At 44.0% G+C, this 24,343-nt stretch overlaps 1 protein-coding gene across 2 annotated transcripts in view; it reads right to left on the bottom strand.

The window, feature by feature from the left end:
- LOC126998154 (uncharacterized) overlaps positions 1-24,343 on the bottom strand; it is a 199,356-nt gene that overhangs the window by 46,833 nt on the left and 128,180 nt on the right. For both annotated transcript variants that reach the window (XM_050859589.1, XM_050859588.1), the window contains one exon: positions 22,439-22,646. In XM_050859589.1, the coding sequence (XP_050715546.1) occupies positions 22,439-22,646 (208 nt within the window). The remainder of the gene's footprint in view (positions 1-22,438; positions 22,647-24,343) is intronic.

Genomic DNA, 24,343 nt, shown 5'->3' on the forward strand with positions numbered 1-24,343 from the left:
CCCTCCTCCTCGTCCTCGTCCTCCTCCTCTTCCTCCTCTTCGACCTCCTCCCCCTCGTCCTCGTCTTCTTCCTCGTCCTCGTCCTCCTCCTCTTCCTCCTCTTCGACCTCCTCCTCCTCCTCCTCCTCCTCCTCCTGCTCCTCCTCCATCTCCGCCACTGTCTCCTTCCTTCCTTCCCTCTTTCCTTCCTCCCTCCGATATCTCTTCTTCTGCCCACGTAATGGAGGTAATGGAGGAAGGAAGGAAGAACCACTCACCTCCCCTTCCTCTACTCTTCCTCTTCCTCTTCCTCTTCCTCTGCCTCCTCCTCACCCTCTTCCTCTTCCATTATGGCTACAGCCCCTACCACCACCACCACCACCACCACCTCTTTCCCCTCCTCTTCCTCCTCCTCCTCCTCCTCCTCCTCCTCCTCCTCCTCCTGGATTTGGGTTGAGAATGATTAATGAAGGGACTGACAGTGCTAAAGAAAGAGTTTGACGGTTTGATGATGATGATGATGATGACGACGATGATGGTGATGATGTGTTTCTTTTAATCAACGTTTTGCAATGCCAGGATATATATAGAGAAGATATTGGTATAGTTTTTTTTAGGTGTGTGTGTGTGTGTGTGTGTGTGTGTGTGTGTGTGTGTGTGTGTGTGTGTCCATTAATCCTTCCCCTATTCCCGGAACTATTGCTAGATGGATTGGGAAGAGAGATGGAGGAGGGGTGTGGAGTGAAGGGGAAGCGGAAGGGGAGGAATTTAACGGAGGGGAATAGAAGAGAGGGGAATGTACGGGAAAGGAAGAGGAGAAAAAGGAAGGAAGGAATGGAAAAAAAGGAAAGAAAGAAAAGAATATACAAACTGGTAAGGGAAGGGAATTGTAAATGTGAAAATGAGCAAAGAATCGAAGGGAAAGGAAACGAAGTCGAAGAAAATGAAAAACCGAAGGGAAGGAAAAGAAATTAGAAAGAAAAGTAAAGAAAATAGAAGCAAAAAGAAGGCAAGAGCAGGAAAAGGAAAGGAAATAAAAGGAAGGAGAGAGATTATTGGTCTCATTAGTAAGGGAAGGCAAGGGACACGTGAAGGTTGGTGGAGATGAAAGGAAAGGAAAGGCAAGGGAATTTCAAGATGGAGGACGAGGAAGAGGGACGGAACAAGGAGAAAAAGAAAAAGAAAGATCAACTATTCCGAACGGTATTATTTTTGCATTACTCGCTTCCTCACGTAATAACCTTGACCCAAAAGCAATATTACCATTATTATTATTATTATTATTATTATTATTATTATTATTATTATTATTATGCTGTTGTTGTTTTGTTGGGGCTTTTGTTATCATTTTTTAGTAACTTTATTTTTATTTTGAGAGCCAGAACCTTGAATGGGGAGGTGAACCACGGAAATTACCTGCCGGCCTAATGACAGGTGTTCCGGCGGGTTTTATCAGGAGTTTCCAGGTGAACTTCGCGGCCCAAAAATTAGCTGTTGACGTGCCCTGAATTGGCTGCCTGGAATTAATACTGAAGGCCTTCCTCTCTCTCTCTCTCTCTCTCTCTCTCTCTCTCTCTCTCTCTCTCTCTCTCTCTCTCTCTCTCTCTCTCTCTCTCTCTCGCTCTCGCGCTCTAGCTCCCTCATAAGTGGTCTCCAGAAGGCTTCAAAGAGGATCATTTATCTGCTAATTACTGTTGCTGGGAAGACCTTTGATTACACGGCTCCTTATTGCCCCTTTCCGGTGACCCCGCTGAGAGAGAGAGAGGGAGAGGGAGAGGGAGAGAGTGAGTGGAAGAGAGAGGTGGTCGATGAGAAAGTAGTTGGAGGGAGAGAGTAGAGAAAGCGAAAGAACGATATGAGAGAAATGTGGTAAATGAAGTGGAGAGAGAGAGAGAGAGAGAGAGAGAGAGAGAGAGAGAGAAGGTAGGCGTAGGGGAATTAATCAAACTGTATTGCTTTGCTCGCTGGGAAGTCGCATGAACCGAATGGAGAAAAAACGGGACTAAAAACTTTTTTGGGTAACTCTAAAAAAGTGGGAATCAATCACTCTGGGGGGTAGGCGGAGAGAGAGAGAGAGAGAGAGAGAGAGAGTAGGCAAGGCAAATACAAACATGTGCCCAAAAAATCTAAAAAAAATATATCGAAAACCGAAGAAGGGAAAAATAAATGAAGAGAGAGAAGAGAGAAGAAAAGGATTGGATTGGTAATACATATACACACGGAAACAAAAAAGAGGAATAAAATAAGAAGGAAAACAAATAAAAAAAAGAGAGGGAGAAGGAGTAAAGAAGGCAAACACAAATGCAGAAAACGCAAACAAACAAACAAAAAACAGATAAGGAAAAACAAATCAAAAGGGGAGAGAGAGAGAGAGAGAGAGAGAGATAGCCAGAACGAGAGAGAGATTGCCTTTCTAATCTTCCACAACTGTTTTTCCCTCCTCTGTAACGCTATAAAGGGGGCAAATTACGATTAATATGTCCGATTAACGAAGCCTACCAACGAACACCGGCGGCCAGCGAGGGGAAGGAACTTGGGTGCCGATATGTTGGCCGGAATAAATGTCTGGGAGGCGGGACGCGAGGCGGACCTGTTATGACGGGGCGTAAGTTATGTGAAGAATGGTGATCGATTGACTGTGGGTGTGAAGGGGGAAAGGGGGAGGGGGAGGGGAAGTGGGGAGGGAAGGGGGTCTATGTGGGTGTTGGTGAGGTGGAGAGGGTGTGTGTGTGTAGGGGACGTCTGTATGGGGAGGTTGGGGTTAATGGGTATGCCTGTCTGTGTGAGGGGGGAGGACGGGGGAATATGTGTGTTTGTGTGTGAAAGGGGTGGGGGGGGTTGTGTGTGTGTGTGTGTGTGTGTGTGTGTGTGTGTGTGTGTGTGTGTGTGTGTGTGTGTGTTTTCTGCACACAAAATGAAAAAGTTTGGAATTCATGTGGACACGACGACGATTGATTCTCTTGATGTCCTCCTCAACCTCTTTTCCTTTCCTCCTCCTCCTCCTCCTCCTCCTCCTCCTCCTCCTCCTCCTCTTTTTTCCTCCTTCTCCTCTTCATCTTCCTCCTCCTCCTCTTTCTATTTAACACAAGCACACACTGAAGAGAAAGTCATTCATCTATCCATTGAGAGAGAGAGAGAGAGAGAGAGAGAGAAAGAGAGAAAAGCACTATTTATCTTTCACAACAGGTGTTTCAACTTGCCTTTCACTCCCCAGACCATTTAAACACCTCTTCGGTCCTCTTCACCTCCGAAAATGCATTCCTTTCCTCTACTTTTTCCGCTCAAATTCCCTTTCTTCCTTTTTTCCTTTATGAATTGGCCCTTCCTTCCCCCTTTCCTCCTTTAATTATCTTTCTTCCCTCTTCCTCTTCCTAAACGCACTTCTTTCCCTTCCCTTACCCATTCAGTTCCCTTTTTTTCCCTCTTTCCCCTCAAACTCCTTTTCTTCCATTTTCCCTCTATTAAATGGCCCTTCCTTGCCCTTTTCCTCATTAAATTATCTTCCTTCCCTCTTCCTCTTCCTAAACGCACTTCTTTCTCTTCTCTTACCCATTCAGTTTCCTTTTTTTCCCTCTTTCCCCTCAAACTCCTTTTCTTCCTTTTTTCCTTTATTAATTGGCCCTTCCTTCTTCCTTTCCTCCTTTAATTATCTTCCTTCCCTCTTCCTCTTCCTAAACGCACTTCTTTCTCTTCCCTTACCCCTTCAGTTCCCTTTTTTTCCCTCTTTCCCCTCAAATTCCTTTTCTTCCATTTTCCCTCTATTAATTGGCCCTTCCTTGCCCCTTTCCTCATTAAATTATCTTCCTTCCCTCTTCCTCTTCCTTAATGCACTTCTTTCTCTTCCCTTACCCCTTCAGTTCCCTTTTTTTCCCTCTTTCCCCTCAAACTCCTTTTCTTCCATTTTCCCTCTATTAAATGGCCCTTCCTTGCCCTTTTCCTCATTAAATTATCATCCTTCCCTCTTCCTCTTCCTAAATGCACTTCTTTCTCTTCCCTTACCCCTTCAGTTCCCTTTTTTTCCCTCTTTCCCCTCAAATTCCTTTCCTTCATTATTGCCTTTATTAATTGGCCCTTCCTTGCCCCTTTCCTCCTTTAATTGTCTTTCTTCCCTCTTCACCTTCATAAACTTTTTTTTCTTTTATATTGTTTTCTTTTTTTACGCCCTTGAACTGTCTCCTTTGCTGTAAAAAAAAAAAAAAACGTTCTCCTTCCTCTCTTCTTTCCCCACTCAGTTCCCTTTTTCCTTTTTCCCTTTATTAATTGACTGTTTTTTTGCCCCTTTCCTCCTTTAATTGTCTTTCTTCCCTCTTCACCTTCCTAAACGTTCTCCTGTCTCTCTCTTTCCCCCTTAGTTCCTTTTGTTCCCTCTTTTTCCTACCCATCTTTTATGCTTCTCTCCTTCTCCTACTCCTTTCCTTCCTCCTTCCTTCTCTCAAACCCCTTTTTCTCTTCCAATTTCCGCCCCCCCCCCCCTCGCGAATATTCCTTCCCCTTTTCCCCCATAATTCCCCCCCCCCCCCTCCTTTTCCGTCTAAGCACCCCGTCTATTTTTTTCCTTCCTCCACATCCTCCTCCGAAGTACTCCTCTTTTTCCCTTCTCCTCCCCTTATTGCTTTTTTCTCCCTCCGTGTCTCCCTCCTCTCTATCTCTCTCCTTACCTAGCTTCCTTTTCCTCGTAAGTCAAGAGTAATGATCTCAACCATCAGAGAGAGAGAGAGAGAGAGAGAGAGAGAGAGAGAGAGAGAGGTGAAAAGGTATTCGCAGGTAATTGATTGTATATAATGAGAGGAAGAAACAGATATGAAGAGAGAGAGAGAGAGAGAGAGAGAGAGAGAGAGAGAGAGAGAGAGAGAGAGAGAGAAAGTTCAATTAGGAGTCCATATGGAAATATATTAAACAGTAAATAAAAGAGGAAAAAATATTTATGAGAGAAGTTCGCAGATAACGAGTCACCAATAACAATAATAATGATAATAATAATAATAATAATAATAATAATAATAATAATAATAATAATAATAATAATGTAAAGAGAAAACTACATAATTTATTTCTTTACCTTCATTTACCTCGAGCGATTCAGTAAAGGAAAAATAAAAACCTGCTTTCTCATTTTCTTTTCGTTATATTTCTCGTCTATCAAACAGGCTCTTTTTTTATTTTATTTCACGGCCATTCTTTTATCATAACGTTATTCTTTGCCTCCGATCCTCTTGCTTTTTTTGTTGCTCTTTCACTGATGAGCGCTGATAAAACTGTTTGCTCTTTATAATTTCTTTTTATTTCGCTTCCGCTTTCATCTGCGCTTCTTTCGGGAATCCTATTTTTGCAAGTTTATGTTTTTTTATTCGACAAGTTTCTTTTTCTGTCGCTTTTACGTTCACACCAGAATTATTTTTTTATGTTTTTTTTTTCGGTTTGCTGTGATTTCATTTTCATTTTCATTCTCTGTCTCGTTTTATTTTTTTACCGTGTGTTTTGTTTTTCTCAATGTCTGGTGTCGCTTTTGTGTTCACCAGCATATGTTTTATTGTCCATCTTTGTTATTCTTTTTTCTATGCGTTTCGACTCTTCTCTGTGATTTCATATTTTTCTTTCTCTTCTAAGTCTCGTATTTCTTTCCTCTGTCAGTGTCTGGTTTCGCTTTGTGTTTTCCAGTGTCTGTTTCAATATTTATCTTTGTTCTTCTTCTTCATCTCTGTTTCTGCTCTTCTTTGATTTCTTATTCTCTTTTCTGGTCTCCTATTTCTTCCCTTGCCTCTTCTTTTATGTTTCTTAATGTCTAGTGTCTTTGTGTTTACCATCATATGTTTTATTATTTATCTGTGTTATTCTTCTTCTCTGCACCTTTGCTCTTTTCTGTGATTTCATATTTTATTTTTCTTCTAAGTCTCGTATTTCTTTCCTCTGCATCTCTGTTTGTGTTTCCTAATGTCTGGTGTGTCTTTGTGTTCACCAGCATATGTTTTATTATTTCTATCTTTTTAGTTTTCCTCCTTTGGTTTCTCCTCTTTTCTGTGATTCCATATTTTCTTTTCTAAATCTCGTATTTCTTTCTTCTGCCTCTTGTTTGTGTTTCCTAATGTCTGGTGTTTCTTTGTGTTCACGAGTCTCTTTATCCTTTTTCTTTCTCTTATTCTTCCTTCTCCTCTGTTATTTTGTTAGTCTTTCATCCTTCCCTTCTTCTTATCCGCCTTCTTATCTCCTGCCACTTCATCTCCTTTCATTCTACTTTCTCTTTATCTTTTTGCTTTTACTCCCTGTCCCTTACTACTGCGGCACATTCCCCTGCATCTGTTTGTCCTTCTGTTTGCCTTCCATCACGTCCTCCGTTGCTCTCTCTGTTTGTTGCCTTTTTCTCTCCCTCGTCCGTTATTATTTCGCCTCGCTTCCTCTCTGTTTATGTTTCAGTGCGTTTAGCCACGAGCGGGAAGCAGCATTAAAAAGAAAGAGAGAAAAAGTGAAGCGCAGGAAGAGGTAAGCATAAAAGCAGGGAGGTGGGGGAGGAGGAGGAGTAGAAGGAAAAGGAGGAGGTTGAGGAAGAGGAGTGGGGTGGAAGAGAGGAAGAGGAGGGAGAAGGATGGATCTGTGAATGCTGGCCGTGGAGTAAATTGGTGGAGGAGAATAAGAGGAATAAAGGGGAGGTGGTAAAGATGGATGAGTGATAGTGGTGGTTAAATTAAAGGTGTGGAGAGGTATAGGAAGAGGGAGGAGCCTTCGATAATAGGGGTGATGGATATTAGATCTCACCTATCAAGTATGGGGAAAGGGGAGATGAGTAGGGGAGCATTGAGAGCGTTAGATAGATGGGGATATAGGTCCATAAAGTTTAGGTAGGAGTGAATAGAAGACTGACGGGGGTAGAGAGCATGAGGGTTAGGGAAGAGAAGTGGTATCGGAGCGGAGGCTGGACAGTTAGATGGATGTTGGTGGGAACGGAGGGATAGAAGGGAAGGGAAAGAGTAGTGGGGTAGAGGCAAGAGTAGTTAGAGGCTGGGAATGGAGAGAGAGAGAGAGAAGTGAAAGGATGTTGTATTTGAGTAGAGGATGAACAGTTAAGGGGAGGAGCTGGAAACAGAGAGGTGGAAGGGAGTGTGGGAAGAAACAGATGGGGAAATGGAAGGGGTAGTGGAGGTAGGATGAAAGTGGGTAGGCAGGAAGGAAGGAAAGGGGAGTGGTATGGGTGGAGGTGGGTGGAGAAGAGTGGGAAAGGAGTGAGAGAGAGGTAGTGGCGGTGGGTGGAGGAAGGTGGGGAGGCAGGGAGCGAGGGAAGTTATGAAAAGCTCCCCGCTGAATGGATGATCTAGAAAACATGGGGCTGGAGGCGAGTTTCTAACAGGGAGAGGCAGATAGCAGGCTTTGAGAGCGAGACATGAAAGAATACGCCAGAGAGTGAGTGAGCGAGAGAGAGAGAGAGAGAGAGAGAGAGAGAGAGAGAGAGAGAGAGAGAGAGAGAGAGAGAAAGAGAAAGTGTGTGTGCTTGGAGGTTCTGGTGGTGAGTTTTTCATAATATGTTCTTCTTTTACCCTTTCTCTCTCACTTTTTCTTTCTCTCCCTCCGTTTCTTTCTCTCCCTCTATCTATCTGTATATATCTATCAGTCTATCTATCTTCCACAACAGCTTCCAACATCGACACTGAAGGTTGCTACGACTGAACATTTCTCTCTCTCTCTCTCTCTCACACAAAACAAAAACAAAACAACGTACGAGGAAAATACTTCGCCCCAAGGTACACCTGTGCGCGCCTCCACACCTGGGGCGCCGCCATCCACTTGCCGGGCCGCGAAAAGTGCTCAGCGAGGGGCAAGAGAGTCCGAGCCGGGTCAACACGTGTAGTTTGGATAGGCGGTGTTTTCCTCTGCTTGTATTGACCTCCTCGCGCTGGGAAGGGGGAACGAGCGGGATATTGGTGTCAAGGGAGGAGGAGGAGGAGGTGATAGGAGGTGGAGGTGTAGAAAGGCTGGGAGTAGTAGGAGTTGATATTGGTGTCAGGGGATGATGATGATGATGATGATGATGATGATGAGGAGGAGGAGGAGGAGGAGGAGGAGGAGGAGGAGGAGGCGTGTAACGAGGTGGATGTGTAGAATGTATAGAAGCAGTAGGAGTAGATATTGGTGTTAGGAGGAGGAAGAGAAGGCGTGAGGGGAGGGAAGTGAAGGAGTATAGTATAGGAGTAGGTATATATTAGTATTAGGAGAAGGAAGACGTGGTGGAGGGAGGAAGGAGGCTGTGAAGGTGTAGAAAGTATAGGAAGAGCACGTAGATATTAGTGAAATGGAGGAGGAAAAAATTTGGAACTAACAAGAGCAAATATTGTAGCATTAGTCGAAATATGAGAAAGAAAGAGAAAGAAAAACAAGAAGAGGAGGAGCAAGGAAGGTGATGAGAAAAGGGGTAAGATAAAGGAGAATCAGGCAGATATTTCAGTTAAAAGGCAGAAGAGGAGGTTAAGCAGGAGAGAGGAGCAGATTAAAGAAAATGAAGATAAGGAAGAAGAGGAGCAGAAGCGTAACGGATCCTATACCCATAATGGAGCTAAAGAGGCTGTAGATACGCTAAAGGGGGCGTGTCCAGAAGAAAAAGGAGATGGGGGAGGCGTGTGAGCAGTTACCTTTCAGCACAAAGAGGCGAGAGGGCGTGGAAATTTGTCCATAGGTGAAGTTTATCTAATGCTTTGTGGAATACTGTTATAGGTGAGAGGAGGAGGCGGAGCAGGCGAGAGAGAGAGAGAGAGAGAGAGAGAGAGAGAGAGAGTGCTTAGGACGAGATTGATTCCACATGTCTTAGGTCTTTTGGGATGGAATGAGGCAGGTGGAACAGCGCTCACGGGAGAGGAAGGGTTAAACTGAGGAGGTGCGGAAGGAAGAGGAGGAGGAGGAGGAGGAGGGATCGGGTTGAATTGAGCAAGTGGAGTAGTGACAGGAAAGTGTATTGAAGCCCTGTGCATGGAGGAGGAGGTGGAGGAGGAGGAGGAGGAGGAGGGGCTCAGTTGGCTGCGAGGATTACTTCTGTCATAGCGGTACGTGATTGCGACTTGAGCGACGGATGAACGAGAATAATTACAGAGCCATCGAGTCGTGTAACTACTTCTACTACTACTACAACCACCACCACTACCACTACCGCCACCACCACTGAAACTATCACTACTCTTACTACTACTGCTGCCACTGCTACCACTACATTGCGCACCATACTCAAAATACATGAACAAAACGAGTAGATAACACGAGTACATCAAAGACAATACTGCACTCTGTTTTTACGAAGCACGAAGAGGAAAGAAAAGGGGAAAAAAATGCATGCGAGGAGTTTTTCAGTGGAAGGAATGAAGAGAGAGAGAAAGGGGAGCATGGGATGGATATAAAGAGAGATAGAGAAAGAGAGAGAGAACTGAGGAATGGAGGACACACGCAGAGAGAGAGAGAAGGGGAGAGAGAGAGAGAGAGAGGGAGAGGGAGGGATTTTTCTGGTGCCGCAGTGATGGGCAGACATGAGCTCGTGTCCACATTTGCAGGTTAAAGCTGATGGCACGACAGAACACACTCTCCCTCCCTCCCTTCCCTTCCCTTCCCTCCCCTCCCCTCCCCTCCCCTCCCTTCCCTCCTACCTTTCCCTCCATCCCTCTGTCACTCACTCACTCTCTCTCACTCTCCCACTCTATCTCACTCTCTCTTACCCTTACCTCTCTACTCAATGATTTGTTTTTCCTTCCTTCCTTCCTCTCTTCCTTCTTTTCTTTCTTCATGCTCTCTTTTCTTTTTTTCGTATTAACCTCCAATGTATATATTTTCCTTTGTCACTCTTTTACTAATGGCATGAATTTTCCTGTGCTTTTATTCTTCCATTTTTTTCTTTCTCTTTATTTCTGTCCTTTTTCTTACCCACCTGACAATCCATCTACGGACAGCTACTTGCCTACATCCATACCTGCTTGCCTACCTGTTAGACTCCCTTCCTCCCTCACTCACTGTCCTTTTATTCTTCCATTTATTCTGTCTATTCCTTCTGTTTTCTTTCTTTTTATTTCCGTCCTTTTTCCTACCTACCTAACAATCCATCTACGCACATAGCTACTTGCCTACATCCATACCTGCTTGCCTGCCTGTTAGACCCCTTTCGCTCCTCTTTCTTTCTTACCCACAACATGAATATCTCTTTCCTTCGTCCTTCCTTCCTTCCCTACTCACATACCGACCTGTCTGCTTACCTCTCTACCTACCATTCTATTGCACTCCCTTCCTTCCTCCCTCATTTCCTTACCCTCAATATGACTGTCTCTTTCCTTCTTACTTTTTACCTTCCTTACCTGCCTACCTACCTACCTACCTACATGCCTACCTGCCTGCCTTACCTGGTTCCTCTGCCTCAAGGTGTTAGGGAAGGTCGTCCAAGGGTAGGAATTTAGATTGATGTATGCGTGGAAGCGCCTGCCCTGACACACACACACACACACACGCACACGGTCACGCACACACACACACACACACACACACACACACACACACACACACACACACACACATACACACACTTCGCTGGAAAATGACTTTCATGACCAGCGCAGAGTGTTTTCTCCCCCTCCTCCTCATCCTCCTCCCTTGGGCTTCTCTTCTGTCCCCGTCTGGAATCTGTTTTAAATTCTGGGCCTGACTTGTAATTTGCATCCACAAGAATCACGCAAAAAATGGATATAGTAAATAAATAAAAGGCAAAGCAAGTAAATATTCAAGAAACACTACTATGAATGTTGATAGAAGTTTTGATTGTTATTTATCATGTATCCATTTATAACGCGTACTCAAAAATAATCATTATAATTATATATTTCCTTTCGTCTAGAGCTATTTCGTTACATTGCTGCGTCCTTGAAGCTAACGGAGAATGCATGTGTGTAAGCTATCGGTCGTAAAAGTTCCGGTATTATGTATGCCGAGCGTGAATTATTCATCACTACCAGCGAATTCTATTTTGTTTTGCTTTCACTCACTCGTTTTGTAAAAGTTACGGAGGAAAGCGTGTGCGTGAGCCAGAGGTAGATCGGATATATACATTGGTTCGATGTTGTTCGTATACACCTTTTGGTCTGCTAATAGAACTCACACCTACTCTCTGAATCTACTTTTACTCGACCTCATTCTCTCGTTTAATCAGATTTCACTAATAAAAGGCACTTCGGTGAGTCAAAGAAAAAATGAACATAAAAAGAGTTACACTGGTTCGCTATTGGTATTAATCCTTTTTATTATTATTATCAGCTAATAGATCTCACCACTAGTTTCTCATTTCACATCTTTTCGTAGTTATTCTCTCGTTTGGTCACATTTCAGTAATAGATACACGTTGGTGAGCCTAAGAAAGATTGTGTATGAAGTGGGTTGCTATTTCTCGTACTCTTTCTGGCTAATGGAACTCACGCTTTAAAGTACTCTGTTTCGTCCTCATTCTTTCGTTTAGTGGCATTTAACTGAGAGAAGGCACGTTGGTGAGCCTATGAAAGATTGTATATGTAATGGGTTGCTATAGATCGTGCTCTTTCTACTGTTTTATGGCCAACTTAAACAATTCATCACCACTTCCTCCCTGGCTTGATTTTAAAAAGGATTGTATATGTAATGGGTTGCTATATATCGTACTCTTTCTCCTCTTTTATGGCAGACTTCAACAATTCATCCCTCCTTCCTTCCTTCGTTGATTTCCCTTCGCCCTCACTCGCTCCGTCATTTCGTCACATTCGCTGATGAGAGCCGGTCCGGGAGGGAGAGAGTTTCAAGGGGTGCCTCCAATACTCCTCCTCTAGCGCTCATTTACTTGATTAGAACGTCGCTGCCTTTGTAGTGGAAATGCCTCCGTGTCCCGCTTTGCCTGTCTTTCCGGCGAGTGGCCAAGTGGTGCATGATGATTGAGTGCTGCATGACGGGAGGGAGGAGAGGAGGGGAGAGTGTGTGTGTGTATGTGTAGGGGGAAAGGGGTTAGACGTGTATGGGTGGGTGGGTGTGAGTGTGTGGAGGAAGGAGGTTGGAAGTGTATGGTTGGGTGTAGGTGTTCGTGGGTGTGGATGTGGATATGAATGTGGGTTACGGTGTCGATGGTTCAGTGGGAGTAGTTGTTGGTGGGTGTAGGTGTGGGTGGGTGGATGGGTGGAGGTGAGTCTGGGTGTCGGTGTGAGGGGGTGGATGGGTGGGTGTTGCTAGCCCGGCGCGCGTCCCGAGGCAACACACAGCGCGTCAAAGGTGGGTCATTAGCTTTACCTGGAGTTTCCGTTGTTGGAATGCAAAAGTAAAGGACGCCAAAGAGAAAAGAGACACATTACCTGGACCGTGAAGGATAATTACGCAGTTTTTATTTGTGTTTCGCATGCTGTGTTATGGCCGGTTTTGTTACCTGGCGTGGGTGGAGGCAGCGAGGAACAGGTGAAGGGCATCTAATTAGCCTTATTTGAAGTCACGTGTCAGTCAGGTGTAGCCACTAAGAACAACAATACCATAAAGAAATAAAGATAAAAAGAATGGAAGTAAATACGGTAGGGTCTCGCCAGTAAGGTTTAATGTGTCCATAAAAAATACCTTTATTGAGGATAACGTTATTTGCAAACTATTGAAATACATGTATAAAGGGTTAATTGGTGCCTCCATTGCAGGACTTTCACTCATTTTCCCGCATTTGGAACCCTCCTATCAATAACTTTTATGGCTGAAATAATATGCATCCTAATTGAATCAACATGTGTAAATAATATATAGCAGAAATAGTTGTCGAGCAAAGTAAGTGTAGGTGTCTAGTGAAACACACACACATACACACACACGACTTAAAAGCTAATCTGGATAAAAGTAGAAATAGATACAAGATAACACGAGACTAGCGTTAATCCCTCACACTACAACAAAGTTAACACAACAAGATAAACAAAAACTAATAAATCCTTACACTGATCCGGTGTTGCTGTGTGTAAAGATGCGGGGAGTTGGGTGGAGGTGGTGGGAGGGTGGTGGATAGTGGAATGAGGCGGAGGAGGAGGCGGAGAATAGAGATGGAGGCTGTGGAATGGTGGTATGGTGGAAGAGGTGGCGGTAGTGGTGGTGGTGAGGATGGCATGTGAAGGGTAGTGAGTGGGAAGAGGAGAGTGACTGAGAAGGAGGAGGATGTTAGTAGATGAAAAGGAGGAGAATGGTAGTAGTAGTAGAAGGAGGAGGAGGAAGAGAAGGAGGAGAGTGATAGTGAAGGAGAAAGAGGAGGAGGAGGAGGAGAAGGAGGAAGAGGAGGTAAACATAAGTAGAGGAAGGAGTCTTTACGCTTCCTCGGAGTCTCGTAAATCTTATGGGAGTCTCAGGCTGCCGAGGAATTAGGGACACAGCGAGACACCTAAATATTACATCCGAGAGAGAGAGAGAGAGAGAGAGAGAGAGAGAGAGAGAGAGAGAGAGAGAGAGAGCGTGGGAGATGTTCCAGGAAGGCGTGTGGGAAGCGATGTGTGTGTCAGTAATAGGCGGAAGGTGAATGGTGACGGGAGTGGGAGGTGAACATGAGGTAGCGAGGTAATATTGGTATTGAATGGAGGAGGAGGAGGAGGAGGAGGAGAAGGAGAAGGAGGAATAACATAAACAAGGGCAAGAATCTGAGAAGGAGGCGAAGGAAAAACATGTAAATAAAAGAAATGAGAATAGAAAAGAGGAAACAGAAAGAGACAGACAAGACAGGAGAGAGAACAGATGAATTGACCGACTAAGAGCTCGTATGTATGTTCGTATGACTGTCTACTTTTCTCTGTCTTCCTAACGTCCTCTCTCTCTGACTGTCTATCTGCGTGTATGTCTCAGAACCACGGCTGGAAATGCAAGCCTTGGCCAGGAAATCGAGGGAATAACTTGCGCTGAGGGGTGGCCGGCTGGAGGGTTCCCTGACTGGCTGGCTGACTGGCTGGCGGCGTGAGTGGAAAATTATCTTGGCCGTCTGTTGTGGGTCCCGTTGGTAGGGCTTTGTCCGCGTGGCCGTGTCGTGTTGCAGGAACGATGCCGCGGCGGAATTTATCGTCAGGAGGAAGCAAAACGAGGAGGAGGACGAGGAGGAGGAGGAGACCGAGAAGGAGGAGAGGCTGGTATTGTGGTTTGAAGGACTTGGAAGAGGATGGAAGGGAGGAAGGAGGGAAAGAGTAGTGAATGGAAAGGGGGATGTAGTAGGAGAGAGAAGGAAAGGAGTAAGGAATGGAAGAGAAAGTAGAAAGGGAGGAAAGGGAAGGAGGGAGGAATAAGGAATGGAAGTGAGTGGTAGAAAGGGAGGGAAGAGAAAAAGAGAGAAATAAGGAATAGAAATGAGAGGTAGAAAGGGGGGAAGGGGAAGGAGGGAGGAATAAGGAGTAGAAGGGAGAGGTAGAAAGAGATGAAAGGAGGGAGAAATAGAGAATGGTTGTGAGAGGTTAAGGGAAAAGAAAACTGGAAACAATAAGAAGAAGAAGAAAAAGAAGAAGAAGAAGAAGAAGAAGAAGAATGAGAATGAGAAAAAAAAATAAGACAGAAGATAATAATAATAATATAAGATAAAAAAAAAGCTAGGTTACATATTTTCCACTTTCCACTCTTCTAGGAATTTACATTTTGTATTTAATTAATCTTTTTAGCGGAAATGAATCCTGTCTTGATGAGAAAGAAAATAAACGAGAGAGAGAGAGAGAGAGAGAGAGAGAGAGAGAGAGAGAGAGAGAGAGAGAGAGAGAGAGAGAGAGAGGGTACGTGTGCTTTAATTTTCACTGCATTCATATCCAGCCTTGAGTCAATATCTGCACCAATTAAAAGAACACAGCGGGAGATAGAGACCCACACAAGCTGCTCTTAATGTAATGGGAGGGAGAGAGAGAGAGAGGAAGGGGAGGGAGGAATTGAAAAGGAAGAGGGTGAGAGGGAGGGAGCATAGTTGGAAAGAATAAGAAAGAAAGACAGGCAGCGGGAAGTAAAGAAAGGAGAGAATAGGTTGTAGAGAATGAAGGAAGGGAGAGATAGGAAGGGAGGGAAGGAGGGAACAAAAGGAAAAAGGTAGAGGACGAGGAGGGAGAAACAAAGGGAAAAGTAAGAGAGGAGTGGAAAGATGGGTAATAGAGGAGGGAAATGGGGAAGAAGGGAGGAAGACGGAAAAAAGAGTAAGGGTGGAAGGGAGAGACAGAGAGGGAAAGTGAGGTAAGAAGAAAGGAAGGGTGAGAGTAATCGGGGAGGAAGGGAAAAGGGAGGAAGGCAAAAAGGGAATGGAGGAACTATGTAGAGTAGGAAAGGGAAAGGGAAAGAAAGAGAGAAAAGGGAGAGAGAGAGAGAGAGAGAGAGAGAGAGAGAGAGAGAGAGAGAGAGAGAGAGAGTTAGGCAGAGAGTGATGGAGTTAAAGAGTATGAAAGGGAGAGAGAGTGAGGTTTGTTCTGTAAATTAATCTCGAGTGTGTGTGTGTGTGTGTGTGTGTGTGTGTGTGTGTATGTGCGCGTGTGTGAGTGTGCGTAGATAACAAACTGGTCCCACATCGTTACCTTAATCAATCCAATCAAGTAAGCAAAACAAGACTCATGGTACAGCGGCGGCATTTGTTTGCAGTGAAAATAATGGAAAGATGGAGTATGCAAGAGTAACTTCGTATCAAAACATCCGTGAGGCTTTTTCCTGCTACGAATTTATTACAGTTCATCTTCCGTACTTCCGCGAAACTCAAATAAGATCTGCATAGTGAAGTAGTAAGTGAAATTGGGGGAGTATTATCCGTGGAGTTTACTAATATGATGCTAGGTTAAGTTTTCAGTCTTAATGTATTTTCTTGTAAGGGATACGAAAAACAACAAAGGATTACGTTATGAATCTAAACGGATGTTATTGTTCTCCTGAGTTTAGTTTGTTTAGTCAAGTCATCATGTTTTATTTTTAGGGATATGAAAGAAAAGCAAAATATATCATAATGCATCTAAACGCCAATTATTTTTCTCGTCATTTTTTCTTAGTTAATAATGATGCGAGGTAAACTTTTTCCTCATAATGTAGTGTTTCTTTTTAGGGATATGAAAGAACAGCAAAGGATATCATTATAAATCTAAAAGGAAATTATTATTCTCCTGAATGAGCATTTTTTTTGTTCCTGAATAATAGATTTAAGTAATAAGAAAGGGTGAAGAGCAACACGGGTTATGTCTCCCATTTTTCCTTTTTTTTTTTGACGTGCCCTTTTTTCTCCTTTTTCTCCCTCCTCTCCACATGTCTAAAGGATTACGGGAAAGAGAACTCACAAACCGGTTCACTTTCCAGGAAATTAGAGTTACCTTTCTCTGCCTCCCTCCCTCCCTCCCTCGTGTTTTTACCTCTCTCATCTTTTTCTCTCTCCCTTCTCGTTCTCAGTGCCCTCTCGTCTCCCACTGTGTCTCTTGATCTGCCTCCCTCCCTCCCTCTCTCCGTTCTTCCTCCTCCTCCTCTCTCTCTCTCCATCTGATTCCCTCCTTCCTCCCTCCCTACCTGCTAGCCTTCAATCTTCTCTCTCTCCCTTTCCTGCTTCTTTTAGTTTCTTTCCAGCTACCGACTCTCTCTCTCTCTCTCTCTCTCTCTCTCTCTCACACACACACACACACACACACACACACACACAAAGGAAAAAGTTCTATTCCTCTTTGCGTCTTCCTAGATACACCCTATCCTCTTCCTCCTCCTCCTCTCCCCCTCCTTCTCCTCCTCCTCCTCCTCTTCAACACCTTCGTCTCCATGTGTATAATTCTTGCCTACTTCTCATATTTCAGTTTATTCTTTTTCCTCTCCCTCCTTCCGTTTGGATACGATGGCTCTCCTTCTCAACACCAACCATATTTTTATTTTTTTCTTTCTTTTACACAACTCTCCATTCCCTCCATCTTCAGTTCTTGTATTCCTTTTTCTTCTCTTCTTCTCCCTCCTCTTATTCCTTTCTCTTCATCTTATTTCCCTGCTCCCTTCTTTCCTTCCACCTCCTTCTCGTCGTCTTTCTTGCCCTTTATAGTTTCCCTCTTGTTCCTCTTTTCCGAATCATTGTTTTTTTTTATTCTGTTCTTTCCTTTTTCTCTAATTCACACATCCACCTTACCTCAACTTCCCTCTCGTTAGTTATTTCTTTATTTCTTCCTTCCTCATTTTCCTCTAAACCTTAACCTCCCTTTTAGACGCTCATTTCCTCTTCCTCCTCCTCTCCCTCCTCCTCCTCCTCCTCCTCCTCCCAGCCTCACTTCCTCGTCATTTTTCTCTCCCTCGTTTTCCTTTCACTACACTCTTCCAAACCTTCGCTTCCCTATTAGACTCCTTTTCTTCTCCTCCTTTTCCTCCTCCTCCTCTTCCTCCTCCTCCTTTTCCTTCCTTGTTATCCCTTGCTCATCCTTTCTTCCCGTCCTCCCTTCTCCTCTCTCTGTCTCTTTCTGTCCCCTCCTCGTTTCGCTTATCTTCAGAATCCTTATCTTGGGTGTGTCGCGGGGTCAGAGAGAGAGAAGGAAAAAGAGATAAGGACGGAGGAAGCCGGTTAGGGTCAGGGAGGAAGATATACGGGTGTGTGATGGGCCAGGACGGGATGCGGGTCCAACAGGAAGGGGGAATGGAAAAGGGAAATAAATGGTACGGGAAATAAAGAGTAGGTACGGATGGGAGACAGGCAAAATCTAGAAGGGAAGATAAAAGAGTAGAAAGAAGAGGGTGGATAAGGCAAAGAGAGAAATAAAAAGAAAGAGAAGGAAAGAAGGAAGGAAAAGTATGAGTAAGGAGAAGAAAAAAATAAGAAATGGAGTATTTTTATGAAATTATAGAGAAATTATATACTAAACAAATAATTAGGAAAGAGGAAATCATGAGACTTAACTGTAAGGGAAAAAAAAGGAGAAACGTTTAAAGATAGTAAAAGAATGTTGATAGGAAAAAAAATGAGGAATATAAAAAAGAACATTAGGAAAAATTAAAACTGCACAGAAAGTGAAGTATGAAGGTTAAAAAGTAAGGAAAGAAAAATAAATACATGTTAAAATAAGTGAAATATCAGAATAGTTGACGAAAAAGATAGGTACACGGAAAGGGAAGTAGAAGTGTTGAAAGGCAGGAAAAGCTGAAACGTAGCTAGGAGAGAAAAAACAGGAAAGGAGATCGAAGAGGAAGGAAAGAGGGAAGGGATCTCATCAAAGCCGTAATCATCACAAATTGCTGACGAAGAGGGAAATAGTGCAATGCGTAGGTGGACGTAAAGAAGGGAAGAAGGGAGTAGACGATAATGAAGGCAGAGGAGGAGGAGGAAGAAGAGGAGGAGGAGAAGGAGGAGGAGGCGGAAGGGAGAGGATGATAATTGAGAGGAAGAGGGACATGGGGAAGAATGATGAAGTCAATAAAGAAAAATGGAGTAGATGATTAGGAAGTTAGAGGAAGACGAGGAAGAGAGAGATGTCAGTAATTAAGAGGAAGAGGGAGAGGAGACAGAAGGAAAAAGTGATAAAGAAAAGGAAGGAGAGGACAAGGAAGAAGAGGGTGACAAAGGAGAAGGAAGGAACAGGTTGATAGAATATGATGCAAAAGGAAGGAAAAAATGGAAGGAGAGGAAAATGAAGTAGAGAAAGAGAAGAAATTAGTAGGATTACATAGATACAGAGATAGATAAATAAATAGATATAGATAAGTAAAGAAGATAAAAGAAGAAATAACACTAAGAAATATAAGAAAGGTTTCAATGTAAAGAATAGATCAAAAAGAAGGAAAAGAAAAAGATCATGCAAGGGAGGAGGAGGAGGAGGAGGAGGAGGAGGAGGCGCCAGTATAAAAGACAAAGGAAGAAAAGGAAAAGGAAGAGGAATTCGAGGCGGAAGAGACGATTTTTCCTCTCTCTCTCTCTCTCTCTCTCTCTCTCTCTCTCTCTCTCTCTCTCTCTCTCTCTCTCTCTCTCTCTCACCGCACGTTTGTTTTGCTCAATTCATGCAGATTTCCCTTCCTTTCGTTTCCCTGGACACACATTTTATCTCGTATTTCCCTTTGTGTTTTGCTTTTTTTTCGTTCTTTTATTTCCATTTTATTTTTTGAGGACGAGGTCGACCGAAACCATCTCCGACCAGGCGCAGAAAATCGTGAACTGGTGTATTGCGTGCGGGTCGGATTCGCTCACATAATCATACATTCATACATATATACATACAGACAGACAAGACACACCTACGTACCTACCTACAAACATACATACATACATACATATATACACATACATCTATTAGAAAGACCATATTCCAATCTGCAACAAGGGAAATGAAGAGGTTAGTATATTTTTTTCATCACAGGCAATGGTAAAACAAATTAATATAGCTAGCAAATCCCGGAAGCAAAGAGGTGATAGAAGTAGAAGCCCAAAAGTTGAGTAAAAGCCAAATAGATTATCGGTTCAGTTAGGTTGGAAAGTTGCCATGATACTCCTCTTTCGGTCATGTTCAAGTCTTAGGAGGGAGGTAATACAGGTAGCAAGGGGAGGATCTTTGCGGTGGATTTAAAAGGTAGAAGACAGGAAGAAAAAGGGGTGCAACATCATGGGCATAATTTTTATCAACCTCTTCCTTCTTTCTCTCTTTTATCAACCTCCTATTTACTGTCCTCTCCTTCTTTTTTTCTTTATCAATCTTTTTCACTTTCCCAATTTCCTCCTTATTATTGTTATCTTCCTCCTTACATTCGTTTTTCTATATATTTTGTTGTGCCAGATTATCTTCAGTTATTTCAGTGTTATTTTTTTCTCTTCATATTTCACTTTCTCATTTAGTGTCTCAGTTTTGCACGTCAATAAATCAGCTTCTCGCTCTCCATTCCCTCTTCAGTCTCCTCAAACCTCCACTGTTGCCTTAAATGATCTACTTATAAGCAACAGAAGCATCAGAACTTATAATGGAAGAGGAATTGACAGTATCAGTGTTTCCCCAGCGCTGTCTTAATAGGGAGTCACGCATTTTAATACTCAGCCATTGTTCCTGTCCTTCTTTCTCCTCCGCCTCCTCCTCCTCTTCGTCCTCCTTAACCAACTTGATAACGCCTTTGTTGTCTTCAGTAATTTCTACAAGTTTTGCTTCGCTGTCTTGGTGAGACGGCGCTTAGTTAGTAGGAGTTACGGGCTGTTTAATGGTTTTCCTCGCACGAGTTTATAGCTGACATTGTTATCTCGGAGAATGTGAGAGAGAGAGAGAGAGAGAGAGAGAGAGAGAGAGAGAGAGAGGGAGAGGGAGAGGGAGAGAGAGACGTGCAGATAGGCCGAGTGGAGGAGGTAATGAAAAGCTGAATGAATAATTAAGACAAACAGAATAAATGAATGAAGGCGCAGTCAGACCAACAGACAGAGGAAACACAGACAGACAGACAGGCAAATAAACTAACACACAGACAAACATACAGATACACAGACAGACAAGCATACAGACTGACTGACTGACTGACAGATATCGATAATAACATGAAATGAAAAGAGGAAAGGAGACAGAAACAAGTAAAGAAAGATAGACAGACAGACAGACCACCAAACTAACAGACAGACACGCGGAAATGGTTAATCGTGTAGTAGAGATAGACAGATAAACAGACAACTCTTCCTTGAGCGAGTGACATGCAGATACTGACAACCAGATTAACAGACTGAACAGACACACATGGAGACAATCTAATTAGTTACATAAAAACAGACCAATATATGGCGCCACTATAAACACTTGCCTGTGCCATGACGGGCTCGAGCCGACCACCAGGCCCATAAAGAAAGTCTAAAGGCGCTATAGGCCAGAACGTATAAAAAGATAAATAAATATTGACAGCCGAATTAACAGAGAACAACGCGGAAGTAGCTAATGGAGCAGGACAGATAAAGAGATAAATAAACGGTATGTCAGACCATTTCGACAGTTCCGGCAGACAGACAGGGAGTTCCGGGTACAGGTTATCAGTGCCGTAGCTCCCCTCGCTACGTAATAATTGAAGGGCAGTAAACAAGGATAGATGGAGCTGTAATTAGGCTCAGATATTGTTTACTGCGCGTGATTAGCGGCCGCTGTGTGTGTGGACGAGGGTTTGCGGGGCTCGAAAAAAGTAATTGACCAATATTGTTGTAATTGAGACTATTATTACGTTATTAATAATGGATCGGGAGCATTGTGATACCCCGGTGTGTTTTGTGGGTGGGGGAGGGAGGGCAGGGGACGGGGCGCATATGTGTGTGTGTGTGTGTGTGTGTGTGTGTGTGTTAATATAAAAGGTAACTCACTTTCTCACTAAAACATAAAGAGGGAAAGAGAATAATGGGAAGTTAAAGCGGATAGAGTGTAAACAAAGCATATGAGGGAAAAAAAACTAAAGAATACAGTGAAAAAGTAAGACGCGAAATGAAAGAGAAAGGACGAGGATATTGACGTGAAGGATAAAAGCGAATTAATAAGGCAAGAATGAGAGAAGGAGACGGTGCAGGAGAAGGACATGAGAATAAGACAGACTGGAGGAGAAACAAGAAGAAAAAAGGTAGAGGAAGGGAAGACAATACGAAAATGAAGATAGAAAGAACGGAAAAGATAATAAGAGGTATAAAAGGAGACGGTATAGAAGATAGGGAGGACAATTGTAGAGAGAAGAGAGGCAACAGAAGGGAGAAAATACGAAAAAAGATGAAGATAAATAAGACAAAGGAGTTATAGAAGGAGTGGAAAAAACAACAACGGAATTGAAGAAAAATACGAAAGAAAAAGATATTAAGTAAGATGAGAAAGAAAATATTAAAGACAAGAGAGAACGAGAGACAGACAGAGAGAGAGAGAGAGAAGATGGGATTCAGAAGAGGGAAGTGACGGATGATTGGCAGCCTGTCCATTACTATACCCGTCGAGAGCGCAATGAGGAGCCCCTTCTATCACCCGACTGACTTGCCTAATGCATATCCGAGTGGCTGTCGACTTCCCGACGCTCCCGACCTTCCCTCTGAGCGCTGGCTGACCCGGGAAGGAGTGGCAATAATCTCCTCCTGATATGATGGACGCTCGGCCCGGAAAAAGCGACAGTGATTGTGTTAAGGGAGGTTAAGGAGGAAGCGTGATGGAGGAGCCGAGATGAAGGTTACGCGGCTAAGAGTGGCGGAAAATTACTCCCATTTACGAAGAGGGAACGAACTAGGAGGGCTTTTTTGTGGCTCTGCGGGGAAAAAGGAACAGGGTAGCACGAGGACTGGACTGAACGAAGACTTACCTGGAGAAGGGTTGTTGGTGGTGGTGGTGGAGGTTATGCTGTGGTGATTCAGTGGTGATTCCTGCGACTCGGCAAAAAATTGTACTCACCATTCACCGATCGTCTTGCCTCAGCACAGCATCACACACCGCTACACAGCATCACACACACCGCAGACTCAGCACTCACCGTCCATCTGGCCTCTGCACAGCACCAAACAGCAGCACACATCACCATACTCCATGCAGCACTCAGCACACAGATCAGCACTCACCCGTCGATGAGCGGCACGGTGCTGAGGATGCGGTGGACGCGGGCGAGGGCGTCATGTGGGCGGGGGTGGGCGTCCCGGCGGGCGGCCAGCGGCAGCGCCACCGCCAGCACCACCCCGCCGCTCAGCAGCAGCAGCGCCGCCAGCACGCACCAGTGGCGCCACGAGTACGCCTCCCACCCTGCTGAGGACACGCCCCACTCCACGCGCTCTGCCGGGGAGAGAGTCTCGTGTAGTGGCGCGCAGGCCGGTAATTGGGTCTACAGTTCAGGGCGGTGCTGTGCATCGGGAAGCGAGCCCCTTTAACACACTAACCCTCTACAGAGCCCGGTAATTGGGTCTACGGGTCTGAGCAACATATAGGCTCGGGGAATGAGCCCCACTAACACATTAACCCTATGCAAATGTCGGTCATTGTGTCCTTCAGTTCCGGGCGACAAGGAAATGTTTGGAGTACAAGACCCAGTAACACAATAATGCCCTGAAACTCGCAATAATTGGGTTTTCAGGCCTAAGCAACACTAGCATGGAAAACAAGCCTCAGTAATGTATTAACCCGCGACAGTCTCCCTCTATTCCCCGAAGCAGCACTTTGTACCTCCATAACAAGCTCAATACAGTTACCGTCTGGCGTATCCTACCTCCAAGTAATTGTAAACAAGCCTAAGCAAAACAGTTATCCTTTGTCCTCCCTTCTATTACCCGGAGCAGCACTGTTCTGACAAGCTCAACAAACCGTTACCTTCTGCTACAGCCCAGTGACTCTGCCTGTACAGCCTCTAACACGTGTTCTCCCTAATTATCCCGCCCTTCACCAGCACACACCTTCCCCTAACCTGTGCTGCAGTCATTTGTTTCTAGTAATGCGCTTTGCCGTTATACAATCCCCCCGATAAGCCTCACCTCTTTACTCTTTCCTCCTCTGTATTCCTTGCCACCCTTCACTATACATTCACTTGCATTTTCATCTCTACAGCGCCCCTTATTCCCATCACTTCGTTAAGCCGTAATGCATTTTCTCGTTATACAATTCTCCAGTATAAGCTTATCTCCCTTTTTACTCTTTCCTCTCCTGTATTCCTCTCCACCATTCACCTACATATTTATTCTTCTATCTCAACATCGCCCCTTCTTCCCAGCATTTAGCTAAGTCGTTATTCTGTAGCGCATTAAGCTTCTCTTCCTTTTTACGCTTTTTTCTCCCACGTCCCTCGCTGCCCTTCACCTCCATATCCCTTGCCTCTCCATCTGTACGGCTCCCCTACTTCCCACCACCTAGCTAAGCCGTAATATAATGTTCCAGCAAGTCTGCATCTTCTATCCTCTTTACGCTTCCCCCTTTCCCTCTCCTCTGGTTGCTCTCTATATAACTAGTGCTCCTGATCCTTCTTTACCTGCCTTAACACCTCGCTTTCATCTTTTTCTCACCTGTAACTTGATGTGTAAATGGAACTTTGAGTGGGCTCGGGGCTTAGTCTTTCCTTCTTAGCGATTGTATTTGATTAAAGGAGAGATTAGTATGTGTTTAAAATTTGTCATCCTTTTGTATTCGTGTTGTTTGATTAAGATATATGTGTTTAGAGTTTGTGTATGTTGATTTTTGTGTGTGGTTTTTATGTGTGTTTTGGGGGAGGTCGTTGTTGTTGTTGTTGCTGTAGTTGTTCTTGCTGTTCTTGTTGTTCTTTTTATCTTTTTTCTTTTTCCTCTTCTTCTTTTTCGTTTTCTTTTTGTTCTTCTTCTTCTTCTTCTTCTTCTTCTTCTTCTTCTTCTTCTTCTCCTTGTTATTGTTGTTTTCCTAATGCACAGTGAAGGGTTCGCGTGTTTGTCCGTCTTGTTTGTCTTCCCTCCATCATCCGTTGTTGCTGTTCAAGGCTCGTCTGATATATTTGCATCAAAGGCACCCAGATA

This window comes from Eriocheir sinensis, chromosome 13, assembly GCF_024679095.1.
Source record: "Eriocheir sinensis breed Jianghai 21 chromosome 13, ASM2467909v1, whole genome shotgun sequence".
Taxonomy (NCBI): domain Eukaryota; kingdom Metazoa; phylum Arthropoda; class Malacostraca; order Decapoda; family Varunidae; genus Eriocheir; species Eriocheir sinensis.